General features: G+C 43.2%; 1 protein-coding gene across 2 annotated transcripts in view; it reads left to right on the plus strand.

The window, feature by feature from the left end:
• Positions 1-21396, plus strand: part of MTM1 (myotubularin 1) — a 100871-nt gene that overhangs the window by 70356 nt on the left and 9119 nt on the right. For both annotated transcript variants that reach the window (XM_040323799.1, XM_040323800.1), the window contains 6 exons: positions 799-987; positions 2000-2185; positions 3603-3809; positions 13071-13163; positions 15547-15660; positions 15748-15924. In XM_040323799.1, the coding sequence (XP_040179733.1) occupies positions 799-987; positions 2000-2185; positions 3603-3809; positions 13071-13163; positions 15547-15660; positions 15748-15924 (966 nt within the window). The remainder of the gene's footprint in view (positions 1-798; positions 988-1999; positions 2186-3602; positions 3810-13070; positions 13164-15546; positions 15661-15747; positions 15925-21396) is intronic.

Genomic DNA, 21396 nt, shown 5'->3' on the forward strand with positions numbered 1-21396 from the left:
ATACCCACAGTTGATCCAGAGGAAGGCAAACAACTCCAGCAAAGCACACACCAATTTGCTCCGGCAGGGGAAAACAATCATTCCTGATTCCCCAGAGTGGCAATCAGATTTTCCCTGGATCAAGTAATTAGGGGGTTAATTGTAGGTATTAAAGGTGCACTTTAGCCAAAAGAAGTCTTCTCTCTAACCGTAATGACATAACTTAGTAGGTAATTCCCACATTGTGCAGGCAGCTGGATCCTGTAGAAAACTTGCTGCTAAACTTCTGGCACTGTGTGAGGGAGTTAAAGTGGTTGTAAAACATAAACATTTTTATACCTTAGTGCATTCCTTGAACCCCCCCCCCCCCCCCCTAATGTTTACCTAAGCCCTCTATTTAATTCAGCCCTGTGCACGTCTGAAGCTCTTCTCTCCTCTTCCTGGTCAGTTGGGCTTTGCTGAGGTTGTCAATCAAATGCGTTGCTGAGGAATTAGGGGGCAGGGGCAAGTCCCACTGTCTGTGTCAATAGATGCAGAGAGGCTCAGAAGCAAGCCTACACAAGTGCCCCCAAAGAAAGCAGAGGAGCTAGGAGTGCCAGTAGAGGACCCCAGCAGAGGAGGTTCAGGGTGGATCTGTGCCTTGAGAAAATGGTGATGCAAGGTTCTTTTAACAAACAGAATTTCCACTTTCCCTGGAATCCGCTTTAGGAAAAGATATGTGACTGAATGAAAAACATTTTATATCCTGTTGATTTTTTTAATGTGTGTGTACTCGCATGTTAACCTAGATTTTGTTCAAACATCCTGATTCTTGTACAGGTTTTGTCCTGGGTCCATCCAGAAAACCAGTCTGTCATTATGAGATGCAGCCAGCCGCTAGTGGGCATGAGTGGAAAACGGAACAAAGATGATGAGCGGTACCTGGAGATTATTAAAGAAACCAATGGCCAGCCTTCCAAATTGACAATCTATGATGCCAGGCCAAATGTTAATGCAGTGGCCAACAAGGTAAGAGCTTCTTGAGCAGTTTGCTTGGGATCTTCTCACAATCCCGGGGGTTAATCCAATGTTGTATAAATTTAGTTTTGTCATTGCCATACTCTTACTATACAGTTATTACATTTTTTTGAAGGTATATACTGCAGTCCAAATATGTTTTATTGGAAAAATGTAATTCAGTGTCAGGTTGCTCAAAAGCTTCTTTTGAATTCTGCACAGGTTATGTATATATATATATATATATATATATATATATATATATATATATATATATATATATATATATATATATATATATATATATATTTCTTTCTGGACTGTTTTTTTATTTATGTGCCATATAAGAAATTATCTGCTTAATAAGTACCTTTTTATACATGGCAGCCATCACAAATTTTGGGGCCCCTTACACAGCTTTAGTCAGTGCCCCCATGGAGCAGAGAATGGGGGGGGGGGGAGGCTCCTCTTTCCTGCAGTGAGATAAGGGGGGGGGATTGGAGTTGTGGTAAAAAAAAACGGGGGGTGGGAGGTGGGGGGACACTAGGCCCCTGGGGACCATCGGGCCCCTTGCAGGTGTAATGCCTCTACACCCCTGATGGTGGCCCTGCTTTTATATGCAGCAGACGCCTAGTGCAATGTGCTTGCATTTACAGTGAATGTGTTACTTTTTCTATACACGGTCAACAATAGTTTTCTTTATAGCCAGCCTCCTCTATTCTTTCCTTCATTCCCTCAATGCACCATATGCACCCCTTGTTGGAGAACTTTACTGATGCCCTCACATGCTCAGGCCTGACTCTTGGCCACTCATGCATGGCATTACAGCACAGTGGCAGGAAGGGGAGAAAATCAAATGTTCCTCTATACTTAAAGCTATCGGTTATTTCCAAAAGTTCTGGTTGGAGAACCAGGTGGTAGGGCAATGTGTGGTAGAGGACTATAAAGAGAACTTGTTACTTCGCCCTGAGTGGGCACCATTAATGCATCTTATTCATTGTACATCATTTTAAATTCTCTGTAGGCCACAGGAGGAGGTTATGAGAGTGAAGATGCTTACCCCTTTGCAGAGCTTGTGTTCTTGGACATACACAACATTCATGTGATGAGGGAATCTTTGAAGAAACTAAAAGATATTGTATTTCCACAAGTAGAAGAGTCTCACTGGCTGTCAAGCTTGGAGTCCACACACTGGCTAGAACATATTAAGGTGAAATTGTGGATATGTTTTTTTTTTTTTTTTTGCATTGTTGCCTCTTTAATGTTTAAAATGTAATTTATTTAAAAGTGGCATTTTAATGTGTAATAGGGATCAACCAGTAAATATTAGAGTAATGCACAAAGGGGGGGAAAAAAGCTTTTTGCAACTGAAAATGTTGTATGAATGTTTGCTATTGTTCTTATTGTGACATGCTGTGAACCTTGTTCTGGGTACAGGTAGGTTTGAGTTGCACAGGATCTATGTTTCTTTCTATAATATCTTGCATTTGTAGCTAAACCATACCCTGAAAATCCACCCATTACCTTGAATTTGTAATGGGAAGTAGTAGTGCACTACTTGACATGTGACTTTTCTTGCTCATGTCTGTTTCTCCAGCCACATAGCTGCATATTATTTATTACATTTACTTATATAGCGTTATCAATTTACGCATTGCTTTACATATCTAATATACATTCACATCAGTCCCTGTCCTCAAGGAGCCTACACTCTAAGGACCCCTACTCATGTTCACATGTGCTAGGGCCAATTTAGATGGGAGCCAGTTAACCTACCAGCATTTCTTTGGAGTGTGGGAGGAAACCAGAGTACCTGGAGGAAACGCACACAGGCCCAGGAAGACATGCAAACTCCAGGCAGGTAGCGCTGTGGTTGGGATTTAAACCAATAACCCTAGTGCTTCTAGGTGGAAGTGCTAACCACTTAGCCACTGTGCTGCCCTTTGCAGAGTATTGACCACTTGCTGACCGCCTTACGCATATATACTGTGGCAAGGTGGCTTGGCTGCCCAAACTGTCATACCCATACGTCGGTCTGTACAAGTACTGCGGGCGCTCGCGGGTCCGGCGGGGACTCTGTGTTTGTCGGCCACCTGCGATCGTGGTAAAGAGCCAGAACGGGGATCTGTCAGTGTAAACAAACAGATCCCCGTTCTGATGGGTGGAGAGAGGGATCAGCTGTTCCTGGCTGATTAGAAAGATTTTGGAAGAAAAGAACAATGACACAGCAAAGATCTCTGAATTTGTTTTCTGTGAGCAAACTCCTCTACTTCCAGGCTTGGTATTTGTAGTAATAGGGCCAATAATGTAATCCTGGAATTTTCAATATATGAACAGCTTAACTTTTTTTTTTCCCCTCACTAAAACAAATACATAATTTGTTCCTTCAAGATTTGTTTTTGATTAGTATCTTACAATGTACAGTACCCACTTTTGTTTGTGTGCTGCTATATAAAGAGATGATGACATTCTAGACACCTTTTTACTCTGCTCAGTGTAAACCCACCAGCACAATTATGTGACTATTTATAGTATTGACTTTTTCAAGTTGCCACTTGAACATTAGCTTATACATTTTATGTTTCATTTTAGCTCTTGTGACATTTTTTTTTTTTTTTTTTATTTAGTTGGTTTTAACAGGAGCCATTCAGGTTGCAGATAAAGTGGCTTCTGGAAAGAGCTCTGTGGTTGTGCATTGCAGTGATGGCTGGGACAGGACAGCCCAGCTCACTTCTCTGGCCATGCTGATGCTGGACAGCTATTACAGGACCATAGTTGGCTTTGAAGTGTTGATACAAAAGGAATGGATTAGCTTTGGACACAAGTTCTCGTCTGTGAGTATCTTGAAAGATGGTGTTTGCTTGGTTTACAAGCTGCCTCTCTGCCATGACTGTATTCAGAGGTTGCTAGCTTTTTGATATCTGGTTAAAGAATTTTAAATATTTAGGAATGGAGACAACAAAAAGATAACCACTCAGTGGACTTTAAAGGCACTGGAATAATAGATTACTTGAAAAAGTATAATTTATTGGACATGATACACAAAGTAAAGGTAAAATACATTGGAATGATTGCAGTTGCTGTATACAATGAGATTCTCTTGGTTCACACAACACATTTAAGAGTATCAATGTCTTTCTTTAGGGGTTTTATGAGAAGGTCAATCCTGTATCTACAATATAGTGGTTACAGAGGGTCACAAAAAAAGTATTACAATCAATAGTACAATATACATATAGATCTAAAGTGGATGTATTTAAACAAACTTGCGTATATTGTAGTAGTGTCACAAACACTTCCTGCTTAAGGTGGCTGGTCTTGTTGACATGCATTGCATAGAAATAGTAGGATTGGGGTGGTGCTGGATTCCCCAAAGGGACAAATGGACAGCTAAAGACACTTGGGTGGATGTTAAAAGGAGGATATGTTCCAGTTCACGTCAAGGATTGTGCAGGGCGAGGGAGTAGGGTGGGTGGGGTTTAGGAGAAAAAATAAAACGGGGGGGAGCGGTTCGATGGAATTGGAGAACCAGACTGAGAGGCGGGTTCAGGAAACATGGTTTCTTTATCGTGCACCACGGGACACAGAGACTAAGTCTTTACATAATGGGTTATATGCATACCAGAGGTGATTGGACACTGGCACAACCAATCTGTCAGTTCCCCTCCATATAGCCCCTCCCATCCGGGAAGTACCTCCGTTTTTTTCGCCAGTGTCTAAGGTGTAGGAGAAGTGCTAAGGAAGCTCTGCTAGATAGACCCTTCAGAGTTAAGGAGCTATGCCTTTTTTTGGATCTATCCAAGAGGCTATGAAGCTATGCTAAAACAAATGGATCTGGGCCTCCTGCAAAGAGACGTCGCCTGGGGGCAGTCAAGTACATGGATAACGATGGAGGTTGATTGGCGTTGTCGCTGCGCTCCAGTCACGCAAATGCCGATTCGGGTCCTCAAAGAAGTGCACATGATGGTCGCCCGCCACCTCTAATGTTACAGGGTACAGCATAGCGTATTTCAGGTTTTTGACCCGTAGCTGGCGTTTGACCTCGGTAAATTGGATGCGGCGACGCTGGACCTCAGCAGAGAAATCCAGATAGACTACCACCTTTCCATTACGGAATGGTATATTTCCTTTTCGCCAGGATAGCCCAAAAATGGTGTTGCAGTCCCTGAAATTCCTAAATTTAGCGATACAAATGGGTGGAGGGGCGCCACTAGGAGGGGGTCTGGCGGCTAAATGGTGAGCGTGTTCCAAAATGAAGGAGGTTGAGAAGGTGTCCCTGCCATAGGTGGGGATGAGCATGTTTTCTAGAAAGGCCTGTGGATCTGTGCCCTCCGCGCCCTCATGCAGACCTACAAAGCGAAGGTTGCATCATCCCAACCTGTTCCCCATGTCACCCTGTTTCTGCATGACAGAGTGGAGCGGAGCTGGTGTTGTAGTTGCTGAGTGGAGACCTGCAGGGGAGGAGGATGTCATCCTCCACTTGGCTGATCCATCTCTCAGTCTCTGACACTTGGTCACGGAGCTTCTGAAAGTCGTATCTGAGCAGGGAGAGGTCCACCTTCACCTCTTCGGTTTTAGACGTCGGGGTGGTCTGGCACTGTGAAATGGCCTCAAATACCTTAGCGCTGTCTCCAGCGGCTTGTTCAGGCTCTGCAGGAAGCTCAGTGGCATCTTCCCTCATGATCTCCCTCTCCTCATGGCGGAATTTATCAAGCTTGTTGATGGCTTCAGACACCCTTTTGGGGGGTGACATCGCAGTGTTATGGGTGTGCTGTGCCTCAGAGGTAGATCTGGCAGCAGGAACGTCAGGATAGACCAAAGATTGCTGAATATATAGGGGTAATGGCCAGCAGAGCTCTCGGCTAAAGTGTCTTACACCGCTTCAGGCCACACCCCCCCCCTCATTATTGATAATTTATAATTAATAAATTGCCACTCGAAGGGAGAAATTTTAGCCATTTATATTCATTTTCTTTTTTTACTTCAATCCTGGGTGACCCAGTGTGCAGTTGGGTCTGTTTTTAATTTTTTTTTATTTTGGTGGATTAAGATGCAGTACATTCAGATGCATTTTTCTAGCATAATGAAGATTATTTTTTTATTATCGTTATTATTAGAATTTTATTTTTATTTTTTTTCCTCCATGATTTTGGTTTTTAGCTTACTTGGTGTCAATATGCCCCTTTCTTTATCGTACATCACGGGACACAGAGCGGCATATTCATTACTATATGGAGTACCTTCAGGTGTTGACACTGGCAATCTCAAACAGGAAATGCCCCTCCCTATATAACCCCCTCCCATAGGAGGAGTACCTCAGTTTTTACGCCAGTGTCTTAGGTGTTGGTCATGGTTTAGCTTGCCTCCGCATCCTTGGGATTAGGTGAGCTACCGGTTCTGTCCAAAGGCCTCAGCGCTAAAGTGGTCAGTAACCGGACCCCAAACCCTTGGGGTATAGCCCATAATGCTTTTCTTTTTAGAGAGCTGGACCCTGGGCCCAGAACTTAGAAACCTTTGGGTGCCTAATGTTTCTGTTGCCAGAGTGCTATATGGGCCCAGGACAGTGGATCCTTCATAGGAACCCAGGGCCTGAAGGTCTAGACATCCCCACGGAGATGGGGGAAGATTGGGCCTCTTGCTTGGCAAAGTCCTGCGGCATGGAGCAGGTAAGTGAGGGGAAAACTTGCGGAACTTGGTTCTTAGCAGGTTTTTTCTGGGGGGTCACAGGGGACATGCCTAAAGTTATGCGCTGCATCTGGCAAACTAGTCACATATCTTAATGATAGGATGGCTCTATGTGTATTATTCCCCATAAGAAGTGACCTCCCTTGTAGTGTTGGAAAAGCATTGAGTGGGGCCTGTGTGATATAAAGTGTATGTGTGTGTCAGAGAGCTGTGCTTACCTGCAAGCCTCCAGGCGATGCTCCATCAGTCTTCCTCCTCAGAGCCTGCAAGCAGGCAAAACGCTGACCTCCTCGTGGTTCCAGGCTGGAGCAGAGAGGCTCCCTTCCCCCCAACCCCCCCCCCTATCGGAGGGCGCGCGCGCGCGCGTTCACGTGTTATAGGCGCAATTCGCGCCGTTTAGCTGAGGGGGGAAGGGCGGGTCAGTGGTTTAAGGAAGGGGCGGCCCTTCCTTTTTCGTTCCAAACAGCTCATTCTATATATTGGAACTGGGGAGGAAAGACCAGAGCGGCAGCACGGGGCGCCGAGGACACACAGTGGCCAGAAAGGATATTGCAGTCTTCAGAAGACTGTTTTCAAGCCTAGAAATAGGCTGTTTCTTTTCCATCTCATAGTTTTTCTTTGCAATACTACTCAGGGGGACAGAATGCTTTTTCTTTCCTGGATTTGAAACAAAAACGAAAAAAAAAAAAAAAAAAAGATTGAAAAAAAAAAAAAAAAAGTCATCTAGGGGAGAGGAAGCATTTTTTATCCCCCAAACAGGTGTTTGGGCAATTAACTTTTATAGTTCCAAATACCAATAGGTAGCAGGTGTACCTCGGTATTGTACCATGGCATCCGGATCAGAGGGTACAAGAGGTGGGGATTCCCCCAGAGAGTCTGAGGTCTCGGACAAAGCTATGCCGCTGCTTTCCCCACAGGGAGCCTTGGGGCCATCGGGATCTGGGGCTGGAGCTGGCGCGGGTCAGTCCAATCCTAAGATGGTCACGGACGAGGTATTACTCACCTCTTTAAGAGAGATGGAGAAAAGAATGGGAAAAATGATAGCCACAGCTATGCGGGGCAGTAAACGGATTAGATCTCCGTCGCCCGAGCGCGGACCCTCAGAAGAGGAGGTCCTTTCCTCAGGGGAATTGGACGACCTCTTGGACAAGGACCAAGTAGGTTCAGGGATCGAAGATCCGGATACAGAGGAGTCTGGAGCAGTCTCCCAAGGGGAGAGCTGGTGGATTCAAGCCTTAACGGACTTGGTCCATAATGCATTCAACTTGCCAGTACCAGATCTCCAGGTATCTACAGTTTCAGCTTTGGGCTCACTGAGGGCGCCTCAAAGCAATGCAGTATTTCCGATCCACCCTCTACTAGAGGGAGTTTTGTTCCAAGATTGGAACAAGCCAGATAAAATCTTCTTACCACCTAAAAGATTCTCTGCCCTATATCCTATGGAAGATAAATTTTCCAAGAAATGGGCTACTCCTGCAGTGGACGCAGCCATCTCATGTATTAACAAATCATTAACATGCCCTGTAGAAAACATACAGGTATTCAAGGATCCAGTTGATAAACGCTTGGAAGCACTACTTAAGAACTCCTTCACTACTGCAGGGGCAGTAGTACAGCCGGCTGTGGCTGCGATTGGGGTTGCTCAAGCATTATCGGATCAAGTTAAGCAGATGCTTAAAGTTATTCCTGCCCAGCAGGCAGAAGAATTTTCGGATGTCCCTAGGGCCATATGTTTTACAGTAGACGCAATTAAGGATTCTATCCAGCAAGCGTCACGTTTATCGTTATCCCTTATCCATATGAGAAGACTCTTATGGTTAAAAAGCTGGGAGGCCGAGCCCCCATGCAAGAAGCTCCTGGTAGGGTTCCCCTTCCATGGAGGACGACTCTTCGGAGAAGACCTAGATAAATACATTCAAACCATTTCAAATGGCAAAAGTACTCTCTTGCCAACTAAGAGGAAGTTTCAGGGGCCTGCGTTTAAACGACAGTACTCCCCTGGGCAGGGGCCCTCTAATGCCAAACAGTATCGACGGCCTCCTGCGAAAGCAAACTTCGGCTTCAACAGCAAATCACAAGGACAGGCTAGAGGCAGAAAGCAGTGGGTTCGCAAACCAGCAAAACCAGCCCCCAAGCCGACCTTATGAAGGGGCGCCCCCACCCACGAAGGTGGGGGGAAGGCTGCGACTCTTTTCAGAGGTTTGGGAAGCCAGCATTCCCGACGAGTGGGTACGGTCTTCCGTGGCCACGGGCTACAAATTAGATTTCCTAAGGTTTCCTCCTCTTCATTTCCAGGAGTCGAGGATTCCAAACGATCCGGAGAAAGGAGCCGCATTAATGTCGGCATTAAATCATCTACTTTCCCAGGAAGTAATAGTAGAGGTACCAGTCCTGGAACAGGGGCTAGGTTTCTACTCCAACCTATTCATCATCCCGAAGTCCAATGGAGATGTCAGGCCAATTTTGGACCTAAAGATGGTAAATACATACCTAAAGATCTGCTCATTTCGGATGGAATCCGTGCGGTCAGCAGCTACCACACTCCAAAAGGACGACTTCATGACGTCCATAGACATAAAGGATGCCTACCTTCATCTTCCAATTTATCAGCCACATCAAAAATATCTACGCTTCATGGTGGCTTCGCGTCACTTCCAATTCGTGGCGCTTCCCTTCGGGTTGGCTACGGCCCCCCGGGTGTTCACGAAGGTCCTAGCTCCAATCCTAGCCAAACTAAGGATCCAAGGGGTCACGATCCTAGCATACCTGGACGACCTCCTAGTCATAGATCACTCGTCTCCCGGCTTGGAGCGAGCAGTGGCCCTCACGGTCCAATACCTCGAGAAGTTCGGCTGGGTCCTAAATCGAGAAAAGTCAGCTTTCCTGCCCACAAGGCAGTTGGAATATCTCGGCATGAGATTAGACACAGAACAACAAAGAGTGTTTCTACCTCTGAGGAAGGTCAAAGCCATCAAGGAATTAATCCTACTGGTTCTAAGCAAGAAGGAACCGACTATTCGCCTATGTATGAGGTTACTAGGCAGGATGGTGGCCACATTCGAGGCGGTACCATACGCCCAGAGCCACACTCGCATCCTGCAGGCAGCCATCCTGTCAGCATGGAGCAGAAGGCCACAGGCCTTGGATATCCCGTTGCCGCTCTCATCAAGAGTCCGACAAAGTCTGTGTTGGTGGTTAGACCCTCAGAATCTACTGAAGGGGAAGTCTTTCAGCCCAGTGGCTTGGAAGATAGTGACCACAGACGCCAGCCTGACGGGCTGGGGAGCAATTTTGGATGGTTGCACTCGCCAAGGTACTTGGGCAACGCCAGAGAAGCAGTTGCCCATCAACATCTTGGAGCTCAGAGCTGCTCGACTAGCCCTCAGGGCTTGGACGTCAAAATTGCAGGGGTTCCCGGTGAGAATTCAATCAGACAATGCCACGGCCGTGGCATACATAAATCACCAAGGGGGAACCAGGAGTCAAGCCGCTCAGAGAGAGGTGAGCTTGATTCTCCTATGGGCAGAGGCTCATGTGCCCTGCATATCGACAATATTCATTCCAGGAGTGGACAACTTTCAGGCGGACTTCTTAAGCCGCCAGACTCTATTGCCGGGGGAATGGTCTCTGCATCCACAAATCTTTCAAGCACTCTGCCAAAGATGGGGAGTGCCGGACGTGGATATCATGGCATCGAGACTCAACAAGAAGCTAGACAGGTTCATGTCCCGCTCAAGGGATCCGATGGCCTGCGGAACCGATGCGTTGGTTTGCCCTTGGCATCAGTTCAAACTTCTTTATGCGTTTCCCCCGCTCCAGTTACTACCCCGCCTGCTGCGCAGGATCCGGGTGGAGCACATACCAGTCATCCTGGTAGCTCCAGCATGGCCCAGAAGGGCATGGTACTCACTAATCTTAAGGATGGTAGTGGGAGACCCTTGGACTCTTCCTCTACGGCCAGACCTGCTATCGCAAGGTCCGATCCTCCACCCTGCCTTACGGCATCTAAATTTGACGGCCTGGAAGCTGAATCCCTGATTCTCAGGGGTAGAGGTCTGTCTCAGAAAGTAATCTCTACCCTAATCGGAGCCAGGAAACCGGTCTCTAGGGTGATTTATTACAGGGTCTGGAAGGCCTATGTAGGCTGGTGTGAGTCCAAGCGATGGCTTTCTCGCAAATTTACCATCGATAGAGTATTAAGTTTTCTCCAGCTAGGAGTGGATAAAGGATTGGCATTAAGCACAATCAAAGGACAGATTTCTGCTCTGTCAGTGTGGTTTCAGCGGCCGCTGGCCACCCACTCGCTGGTTAAGACCTTCCTTCAAGGGGTCTTACGTATTAAACCTCCAGTTAAATCCCCGCTTTGCCCGTGGGATTTAAACCTTGTTCTGTCAAGTTTACAGAAACAACCGTTTGAGCCGTTGGCTGAAATTCCTTTGGTTTTACTGACAAGGAAGTTAGTATTTTTGGTCGCCATAGTTTCCGCAAGAAGAGTATCGGAACTGGCGGCCTTATCCTGTAAGGAACCATATGTTATTTTTCATAAGGACAGGGTCGTTCTCCGCCCTCATCCTTCCATCCTTCCTTCCTTCCTACCGAAGGTTGTATCCAGTTTTCATTTGAACCAGGATTTGGTATTACCATCCTTCTTCCCTAAACCTACTTCCAGAAAGGAAGGGTTGCTGCATACCTTGGATATCGTCAGGGCCATGAAGGCCTATCTTAAAGCTACAAAGAAGATCCGGAAAACAGATGTGCTGTTCATATTACCGGATGGGCCCAAGAAGGGGCAGGCAGCTGCAAAGTCCACCATTTCTAGGTGGATTAAGCAATTAATCACTCAGGCCTACGGCTTGAAAGGGTTGCCTCCTCCAGTATCATTAAAGGCTCATTCTACTAGGGCCATGGGCGCCTCCTGGGCAGCACACCACCAGATCTCTATGGCTCAAGTTTGCAAGGCGGCAACCTGGTCTTCTGTCCACACGTTTACAAAATTCTACCAGTTGGACGTAAGAAGGAAATCTGATACAGCCTTTGGGCAGGCAGTGCTGCAGGCTGCAGTTTGAGACCCTCGGATTCCGGGGGCTCCTCTTTTTTGAGTTAAATTTAAAATTTAAGATTATTTTTCTCAACTAAGTTGGATTTATTATGATTTGAGTATTTCTCTAAATTAAATCCTTTTGTCTTGGAGATGTTCTCCCTCCCCTCATTGTGAGCATTGCTTTGGGACATCTCATATAGTAATGAATATGCCGCTCTGTGTCCCGTGATGTACGATAAAGAAAAAGGGATTTTTAATACAGCTTACCTGTAAAATCCTTTTCTTGGAGTACATCACGGGACACAGAGCTTCCACCCCTCTTTTTGGGGACCATTTTGGGAGGCATACTGCTTGCTACAAAACTGAGGTACTCCTCCTATGGGAGGGGGTTATATAGGGAGGGGCATTTCCTGTTTGAGATTGCCAGTGTCAACACCTGAAGGTACTCCATATAACCCATATAGTAATGAATATGCCGCTCTGTGTCCCGTGATGTACTCCAAGAAAAGGATTTTACAGGTAAGCTGTATTAAAAATCCCTTTTTTCTTCACATAACTACTTTTTAAAGGTGAGACTGCATAGTAACAGATTATTATTTGTAATTATATGCAGTGTTTTGGGTAGACAAAGAACATTTTGTAGTTCCTTTACAAAATACAAAAAAAATGTAGCGAGTCTTCATTTTTACACAGCATAGCACATGCCACCACAGTACTTTGCAATGCGCTAAAGTACAGAAACCTTTAAAAAAGTGTTAAGTATGATGCAGGGTAACACAACGCACCACCCCTCGCTGCCTTTTCACAGCATACAATAGTGCTGATGTATTTTAGCATGTGGGTTGATGTGAATGAGCCCCAAGTTATGTATTTTGGTGCTGCCATTTATTACCCCACTTTAAGCACAAAACGGATTTGTTTATATTCCTATTGGCGCATTATTTGGTAAAGACTGGTTCAGAAAAGACCTTACAGACTCGCAAATAATTAGTTCACTCGTCACTTGAAAGATCTATATAATACTCTTTAGAGGAGAGAGGAGATCTGACCAATCGTCTTTAGTAAAATTTGAGATGTTCAGGGAACCTCAGCTTTCTGTATGTGGAAATTATGCATATGGTTTTCTAAGGTAACTTTACTCTGGTTTGAGCCGCCAGGTTTGTGGCAGATTTAGCATATCACTCTACCAAATAGTCTAAAAAAATAAAATAAAAAAAAATCTTCTGCGGAAAATGGTAAATTATGTGTAATTTTAAGACGGCTCCTTATTTCTTTCTTTGGCTTTTTCATAAAATATTCAAAACATGTTATCCATCTGTTAAACCAATTTTGATGGTTACACATCTGATGTCCTCTTGTTCTATTGCAGAGAATTGGACATGGTGATAAGAACCATGCTGATGCTGACAGATCTCCAATCTTCCTCCAGTTCATTGACTGTGTGTGGCAGATGTCAAAGCAGGTAAACTGTGCGTAATACAGCAAATGCTTAGCAGTTCTCTACATAAGTCATCACTGAGAGTCTTTGTGCAGGTAGTTGCATACTGCCTCCTACAGGAGGATGGGACACTGGCAGACACGTTTTATAAGGTTGCTCCCAAATAACACCTTTTCAATCCAACATGATTTAGTTTTTTTGCTAGTGTCCTTAGTTTGGACCTTTTCTCCTGCTCTGCTGAAAAGTCTTAACCAATATTTTTGCTAGCCTTTTCTGTTTTTGTGGAGGTCTTTAACTTTTTGCACTATGTTACATGCTACACCTGTATTTGGGATGATGTTAAATTTTTCCTGTGTACAGGACTTCATCCGCACAGCCACATTATTAATTTATAGGGATCTGTGCATGAATGAACTATGAGTCCCATCTGCCACCATGGCAAACACCATGAAACTACACAATCGATGAACATCTTATGTAGGTGAAAAACAATGCATTTTAAGTCATTTTCCATGGCTTGTCTGCATTCCCTTGAAGTTTTTTCCTGATCCTTTCCTCAGTTCTGACCCTTCTGTGGATGCTTCCCTGGAGGCAGGTCGGATGTCTCCTAGAACTATACTGTTTCACATTAGGCCGGCAGGTAATGGTATATTTCCTCCCTGAATCCAAGGGGTGGGAGTATAAGGCATTGGGCCTTTTGTTTGTAAACCAGCTGGTCTGCTCTTGACCTATTGGGGTTGACTTACTAAAATTGGGCAGTGCAAAATCTTGAACATGTTGAAGGTAGAAGCTGATTGGCTGTCGTGCATATTTGCACCAGATTTCACATTCTCCAGTTTTAGTAAATCGAACCCTTTTTGTCCATGGTCACCACAGGGGCCTGTCCTCCTGGGGAGTTTCAAACCAAACACAGCAAATAGTATTGCTTTGATTCTGCTCCTGTTCCATTTGTTTTATTGCCTTGTTCACACAGACTTCAGCTTGTATAACACCAGTGTGTACAGCAGACATTTGTAAAGTATTTGTAGGCAGTCTTCAAGCTGCTTTGTTGTAGCACAATTTTCCTCCAGTTTGGGCATGATAAATTCAAAGCATAATGGGAGTGCTGTCACTTGAAACAAGTTGGAAAGCTTCAGAACTACATGAGGCTTGTTTAACCACTTCAATACTGGGCACCTTTACCCCCTTCCTACCCAGGCCAATTTTCAGCTTTCAGTGCTGTCACACATTGCATGACAGCATTACCCAAATAACATTTTTATAATTTTGTTCACACAAATCGAGCTTTCTTTTGGTGGTATTTAATTACTACTGGGTTATTTTTTTGCCAAAAAAATTTAAAACGACTGAAAATTTAAAAAATAAAATAAAAAATTCTTTGGGTTATAACATTTTTTAAATCTTTCTTCATGAATTTTTAGGCAAAATTGTATTCTGCTACATTTTCTTTGGTGAAATAACCCAAATCTGTTTATATTTCTTAGTCTGTAGGAAAGTGAGTCCAAAAACGATGGTATATTTCTGAAAATGTATCAAATCTGATGTACTGACTGCCCATTTCATTTCTTGAGGCCCAAAAATGTCAAAGTACAGATATTCCCCAAATGACCCTTTTTTTTTAATGTAGACACCCCATGGTATTTAGTAAGGGGCATGGCAAGTTTTTTGGAGTTGTAGGGACACAGCTGGTGACAGATCGTGCCACTGCATTGCACGATCCGGGAGGACATCCTATGACATCCACCCGGATTGACAGGCCTTCAATTTTATAAAGGCCGGGGGTTAAAGCATGCTAGCAGCTGCTTCAAAGTGACTGTCAGCACACCCATATTGGACATATGGCCCACCCATATTGGAACTGAGTTTTTTATTTTAAAGGTATCCACAAAAATGCTAAAAGCTAGCCAAAAGCTTAATAAGTACTCTGCTCTTTTACAAGTGGAAGCTCATAAGGATTAAGGAAGTTTTGGAAGAGAAATACATAGGATGACAGCCAGGCAACTATCATTTCCAGACAGATGACAAAGTTTTTCTTGAAAGACCGTTTTCCCATAAAGGAACCATATCACTGTACCTTAAAAGACAGTATAACTTCTTAACATTGCTCACACAACCAAAAAACACTTCAATCCTGAGAAGTCCTCATGCCAGTACACTAGGAAACACTTTGAGAGTGTCAGTCTCCTGGGCCTTCTGAACATTTTCTGAACTCCACCCATAGGGTACATGGAGTTCAGTAGAAGTGAGAGATTAGGATGACCCAGGAGATCGACACTTGGATGTCTGTTTTACACCGGTCTTCACGTGAAGGAAATGGGAATTTTATGGCTTTTTATATAAAAAAAAAGATTGTATTTCCTTAGGGTGGCATTAAGCCCAGAGGTAAAACCTTTTTTTCTTCCTTCAGTTTCCAACAGCCTTTGAGTTTAATGAACACTTTTTGATCACAATCCTGGATCATCTATACAGTTGCAGATTCGGCTCATTCTTGTATAACTGTGAGTCTGTTCGGGAAAAAGAGGTAAACTGACTTATTTGTATACATTAATCAGCTGTAATAAATTGCTTATCTTTGTTGCCTGATTTTTAAAATCATGTTTTCTTTCAGAAATTACGAGAAAATACGCAATCTCTGTGGTCTTGGGTAAACAGTGAGAAATCAAAGTATATCAACCCATTCTACACAAAGGAGTTGAATCGAGTGCTGTATCCTGTGGCCAGTATGCGCCACCTGGAGCTGTGGGTCAATTACTACATCAGGTGGAACACAAGGATAAGACAACAGGTACAATGGAAATAATGTGGATTTAAAAATATAGGATTATGTTTATGGTTAGATACAGTACAGTATGGGACACAGGCTCTTTAATCATTATAACTGGGTTATATGCAGATACCTTCTGTTGATTGGGAACTAGCAAATAAAAAAGGCTGCAACAAAAATTTCAGAAAAAAAATAAACCGCAAATCTTTCTTCTTAAATGTAGATAAAAATGTATTCTACTAAATTTCATTGGTAAAAATGACCCAAATCAGTGTTTATTTAGTCTGTAGAAAAGTTAGTCTACAAACTGGTATATAAAAAAAAAAAAATGGTATATATCTGAAAATTGATAAATCCTGATGTACTGACTGCCTATCTCATTTCTTGAGGCCCGAAGCCAGGACAGTACAAATATCCCCCAAATTACTCCTTTTTGGAAAGTAGACCGTCCAAGGTATTTAGCAAGAGGCATGGTGAGTTTTTTGAAGTTGCAATTTTTGGTCACAATTTTTTGGAAAATTAAGAAATGTAAAAAAAAAAAAACTTTTTTTAATCACTTTTTTTTTTACATACAGTGCAGTTCAGCAACATATAACTGGTATGGTGGTGATCAGGGACACTGGTGACAGTATGTAAAAAACATTTTTAAACACACTGTGACCAGAGCAATACAGTGTTACTGTACAGAGTAAAGGAGGAGTTGAAGGGATAATAGCGGTGCCTAAACAAGTCTCATACATTTTTTTGAAACTAAATTAAATGAAAACAAAGTTTTAATCAATTGGGCAAAAATAAAGACAAGAAGTTATGGAATATACACTGAATTGGAATGAATGTAACACAATGTCCAAACATGTTTCACCAAATCGTTGGCTTCTTCAGGGGTGTGGAATTCATTCAGTGTAATATAAAACATTATTGACAAATTACATACAATCATTTTGAAAATACAGCTGAAAGTCAAAAGATGTCCGAACAGAAGAGGGGTCCAAATATGAACACCTGAGAGACAGACTCGGTGCACAGAAAAGGCCTGTACCTACCCCCAGGTCAAGGATCAGATGAGTAGCGGCGTCCAAGAGCGACAAACAAACACCAGTCCAAGTGTAGCTGCAGGGGACTAATGGTTCAAACTAGAAAACACAAGTGTTATAAAGAGCTAATTAGGGGTTAATTGCCATGAACAGTGGTGTCATGGCTAACAATCATCCCTCAATTGGGGCTAACATAGCCTCCCATACATACCCGAGCCAGTAAAAAATTAAAAACAAAAACTGTAATTACTGTAGTAACACTTGGTACCTTTTGTACATATTGATTTCTTATACCAGTAAATTTCACTAAGCCACCAGTTTTACTGAATGGAATTGATTGTGATTGGCCACAGCTAGTTAAATGGTACAGATGGGCTGTGATTGGCCTTCCTTTATACCATGTGATCACTGTGACCAATCACAGAGATCAACACAATTGTACACAATGAATGGCATTGTTAGGACCTGGGCTTAAACCTGGGACCTCTTGTGTGTCTGGCAGTGACTCTGCTTGCTGGGACAGCTTCTTAGGACAGCTCCTTGAATGATCTTGTCTTGAATCTCGTTTGCCTTGAACATTGAACCCTTTGCTCCTCCCATGAACTTCCTGATTTAAGTCATGTCTCTGCCTTTCCTGGTTGCCAGAATATTGTGCTTTCACCAGCCAATATCTTGCTCCTGTCTCTCCTGCTGCCAACCGTATCTTCGCTACTATTCATTACCGACTTTTGGCTTGTTTCTCGACTACGCTTCTAATTGATCCCTACCTGCTATATCTGCTACCGGACCCCAGCTTGCTCACCTCCTGTGAGGCTATCCTGAGGACTGCGACCTGGCACTAACACGCAGCAAAGCCCATCTCCACCATCAGGAGCTCTGGTGAATAACTGTTAGTGCTTAGACCCCGCACCTCAGGTGAACCCATGTCATCAGCCAGGGTGAACTGTTTGAATACCTGCTCTGCTGCTATAGCTACTGGCCTCCAGAGCCTGACTTCAGCCCATGACAGGCATGGATCAAAGCCATTAATTTGTATATAATTGTCATTTAATCTGCTGTGATTGGTCACAGAGATCACATAGTACCGGCAGTGGCCGGTACAATAATCAGTCATCCGCTGTGTCCATGGGTGACAGAGCACGCTGCAACCAGCCTGTTCAGGGAGGACATCGTATGACTTCCACCTGGAACGACAACTGTCCCAATCAAGCCTCATTTTGATTGTAGGCCGGGCGAGAACTGGTTAAATTGGGTGTAAACATTCACATATACCCAGTGAAGTGAACAGCCTCAGATGGTACACAGGGATGAAACAAATCTCCCTACACAAGTTTTACATGTATATCTGCTGCCTTTCCCTTTCTATAGTCTTTAGAATTGTTACATCGGGTTAGAATTTTCACTTCCTCATTCAGCTGTAGGAGTGTATTCTTGGCTTACACTGGGAGACGGCTGATTGGAGGAAAGGCACACATCCCCTCTCCACATTGGCAGAATGACGAAGATCCTTTCAGAGCTGTGCTGTGACAAGGCGAGCTCTCTGCTAATCTATTTTAAAAACAACCTTTCTTTACACACATTTTAAGCTCCTTTTTGTTTCCTGTCTCTGAGAACTTGTCAGAAGTTATCATGCTGATAAAGAAATAAACACAGGGGACTCAGGGCTTTGGAGAGAGCTAAAAAAACACTGCAAATATATGTGCCCATGTCAAAATTCATAAATGGGGTTTACATCCACTTTAAGACTGTTGGCGAAAAGTACAGTCCTCATTTACATGCATGTTTCGTGTTTTTTAATCAAAAGTATTTTAAAGGGGTTGTAAAGGTTCGTTCATTAGTTCTTTTTTTTTTTTTTCTTCCCTCAAGAGCTAACCCCCATTCTAGGAAGTGCTCTCCCAAGGTGGTTAGCTTGCGGTCGCGCTCCCGTGTCATACAGTGGCAGCTATAGCTGGCAAGTGTATCACTCACCCCGCCCCCCGACACATAGCGTCATTGATTAGATTGAGAGCAGAGAGAGCCAATAGCTGAGCTGCTATTAATCTCCAATGAAGAGCCGAGAAGACAGGGACGAATAGCCAGTGCATTCACGACGCTGGACTTTCGAGGGATATATATATATATATATATATATATATATATATATATATATATATATATATATATATATATATATATATATATATATATATATATATATATATATATATATATATATATATATATATATATATATATATATATAAATATAATGCATTAAGGTGAAAAAACGTGAAGCTTTACAACACCTTTTTAAGTCAGGTCAGCATGACCAGCACTTTCAAAAAGGAAAGTCAGCAATGACCACCACTATTATTCTCATGACAAGTGTATTTTAAGTGTAAACATCTGGGATGGCCTCAAAGAAGAGGGAAACAAACAGGAACATGGTTGTTGCATTATTTAAGAAAGTGAATCATTAAAAATAATCACGTGTCCTCTTTCCCTCAGCGCTCTTGGAAAGTTGTCATAGAAGGTAAAAACCTAAAAGCTGCTGCTATCAAATAAGCAGTATTATAAAAAATGCTAGAACCTCCGAAGAAAATGCCTGCATTAGCTAAAATAACACAAAGTTCAACATAAAAAGTCTGTGCGACTAGAGTCTTGGTATTAAAATAAATAGTGCTGCGCTGTGTGATAGGGTAGATCAGGGGTGGGCAATTTATTTTTTCGATGGGGCCACATGAGAAACTAAAAATATTTTGGAGGGCCGGGCCAAAAGGCTAAACTCAATACTGCATAAAATCAATTGTATTTCTTTATAAAAAGCAGTAAATACCATTGTTGGACAACTGGTACGAGTACTTGTTATAGTTAAACAATGAAAAAGTGAGGTTGCCTTACAAGAAAAAAATTTTAATTTATTAAACAAAATTTCCCAAAACAATGAACATTTTTCACTATTTGTGACTCATATTAGTGAAAATTTCCAGAGAGGATCAGAGACTGCGCACATGATACCAGAGAGGATCAGAGACTGCGCAATGATACCAGAGAGGATCAGAGACTGCAGACATGATACTAGAGAGGATCAGAGACTGCAGACATTGTCCCCATAAAGTCCTGCCAAACGACAATGTATGCAGTGTCATAAATTATGGTTTATGTATGTCTTATTGTCTTAGTGATTGATTCACATCACAACTTCATTGATAGCTTTTTTTTTTGTATGATTTTTAGTTTTGCTCATTACTGCCACACACGTGCAATGCATGGCTGCATGTGTGTGGCAGTGATGAGCAAAAGCAAAAATCATACAAAAAATAAGGGTATCAATTTCAAATCAATGAAGTTGTGATGTTAATCAATCACTAAGACATACATAAACCAGTGTGCCATCAATTGCTGCCAGTGTGCCATCAATTGCTGCCAGTGTGCCATCAATTGCTGCCAGTGTGCCATCAATTGGTGCCAGTGTGCCACCAGTGTGCCATCAATTGGTGCCAGTGTGCCATCCAGTGGTGGGACAAGGTATTTCAGTGCCCAGGGCGGGGATGCCAAAATGCGCCCCCCCCCCCCCCCGCAGAGCAGGGGGTGGAGCTAGAAGCAGCATAAAAAAACATATGTAATGGTTGCGGAGTGCACCATTATTTCTATTTAAATTTGTGATTGGTCATCACAATGATCACAAAGTACACCGCTTTGCTTTGATGGGGTTCGCAGCCAATAATGAGTAACTTGGCTGCCCGAGGGTGATTTCTGAAGATTATAAAATGATGCGCTAGAACGAACTAAACCTGATCTTGGTCTTGCTCAAAAACCTCTTTCGATGTATGGGCAGCTCTGATCATTGTATTCTGACAGTGGAGGAGTCCTGCTGTCAGAGTACTAAAGAAAAGAAGGGGGATTCCTCCATCCATCTTGTTTGAGTGAAGGCAGGAATCTGTTCAGCCTGCTGGAAAAAAATAGCATGTACTAGGGTTGTACTGATACCGCTATCGCTGCTGACACTAAACATTTGCACAAGTACTTGTACTCATGTAAATTCTTCGATACCTAAAAACAATATTTTGCAGTGTGATTTGAGCTCATACATAATGAATGGACTCATATTCCACTGCAAAGAATTGCATGTGATATGAACAGGAATACGGTGCGATTCCTGTCCGAATCCCATGCCTTGTCATAGTGACTTCAGCCTGGGTTCACACAGGAGTGGTGCAGGAAATCGCACTGCATTCCTGTTCAAATCACATGCGATTCTTTGCAGTATGATATGAACCCATTAATTTTGTATAGGCTCATATCTCGCCACAAAAGGTATCAGTTACTGGTATCAGTGAGTACTTGAGCAAGTATTGGTACTCCTAATTGCCAGTGGAAAACAGGTATTGGCGCAACCCCAGTGTGTACCCATCTTTAGACAATGTGTCCGGGTGTTTAATGGACTCAAAGACAAAGCTCCTAGGAAAACAAATCTGCA

Source organism: Rana temporaria, chromosome 9 (genome assembly GCF_905171775.1).
Source record: "Rana temporaria chromosome 9, aRanTem1.1, whole genome shotgun sequence".
Taxonomy (NCBI): Eukaryota; Metazoa; Chordata; class Amphibia; order Anura; family Ranidae; genus Rana; species Rana temporaria.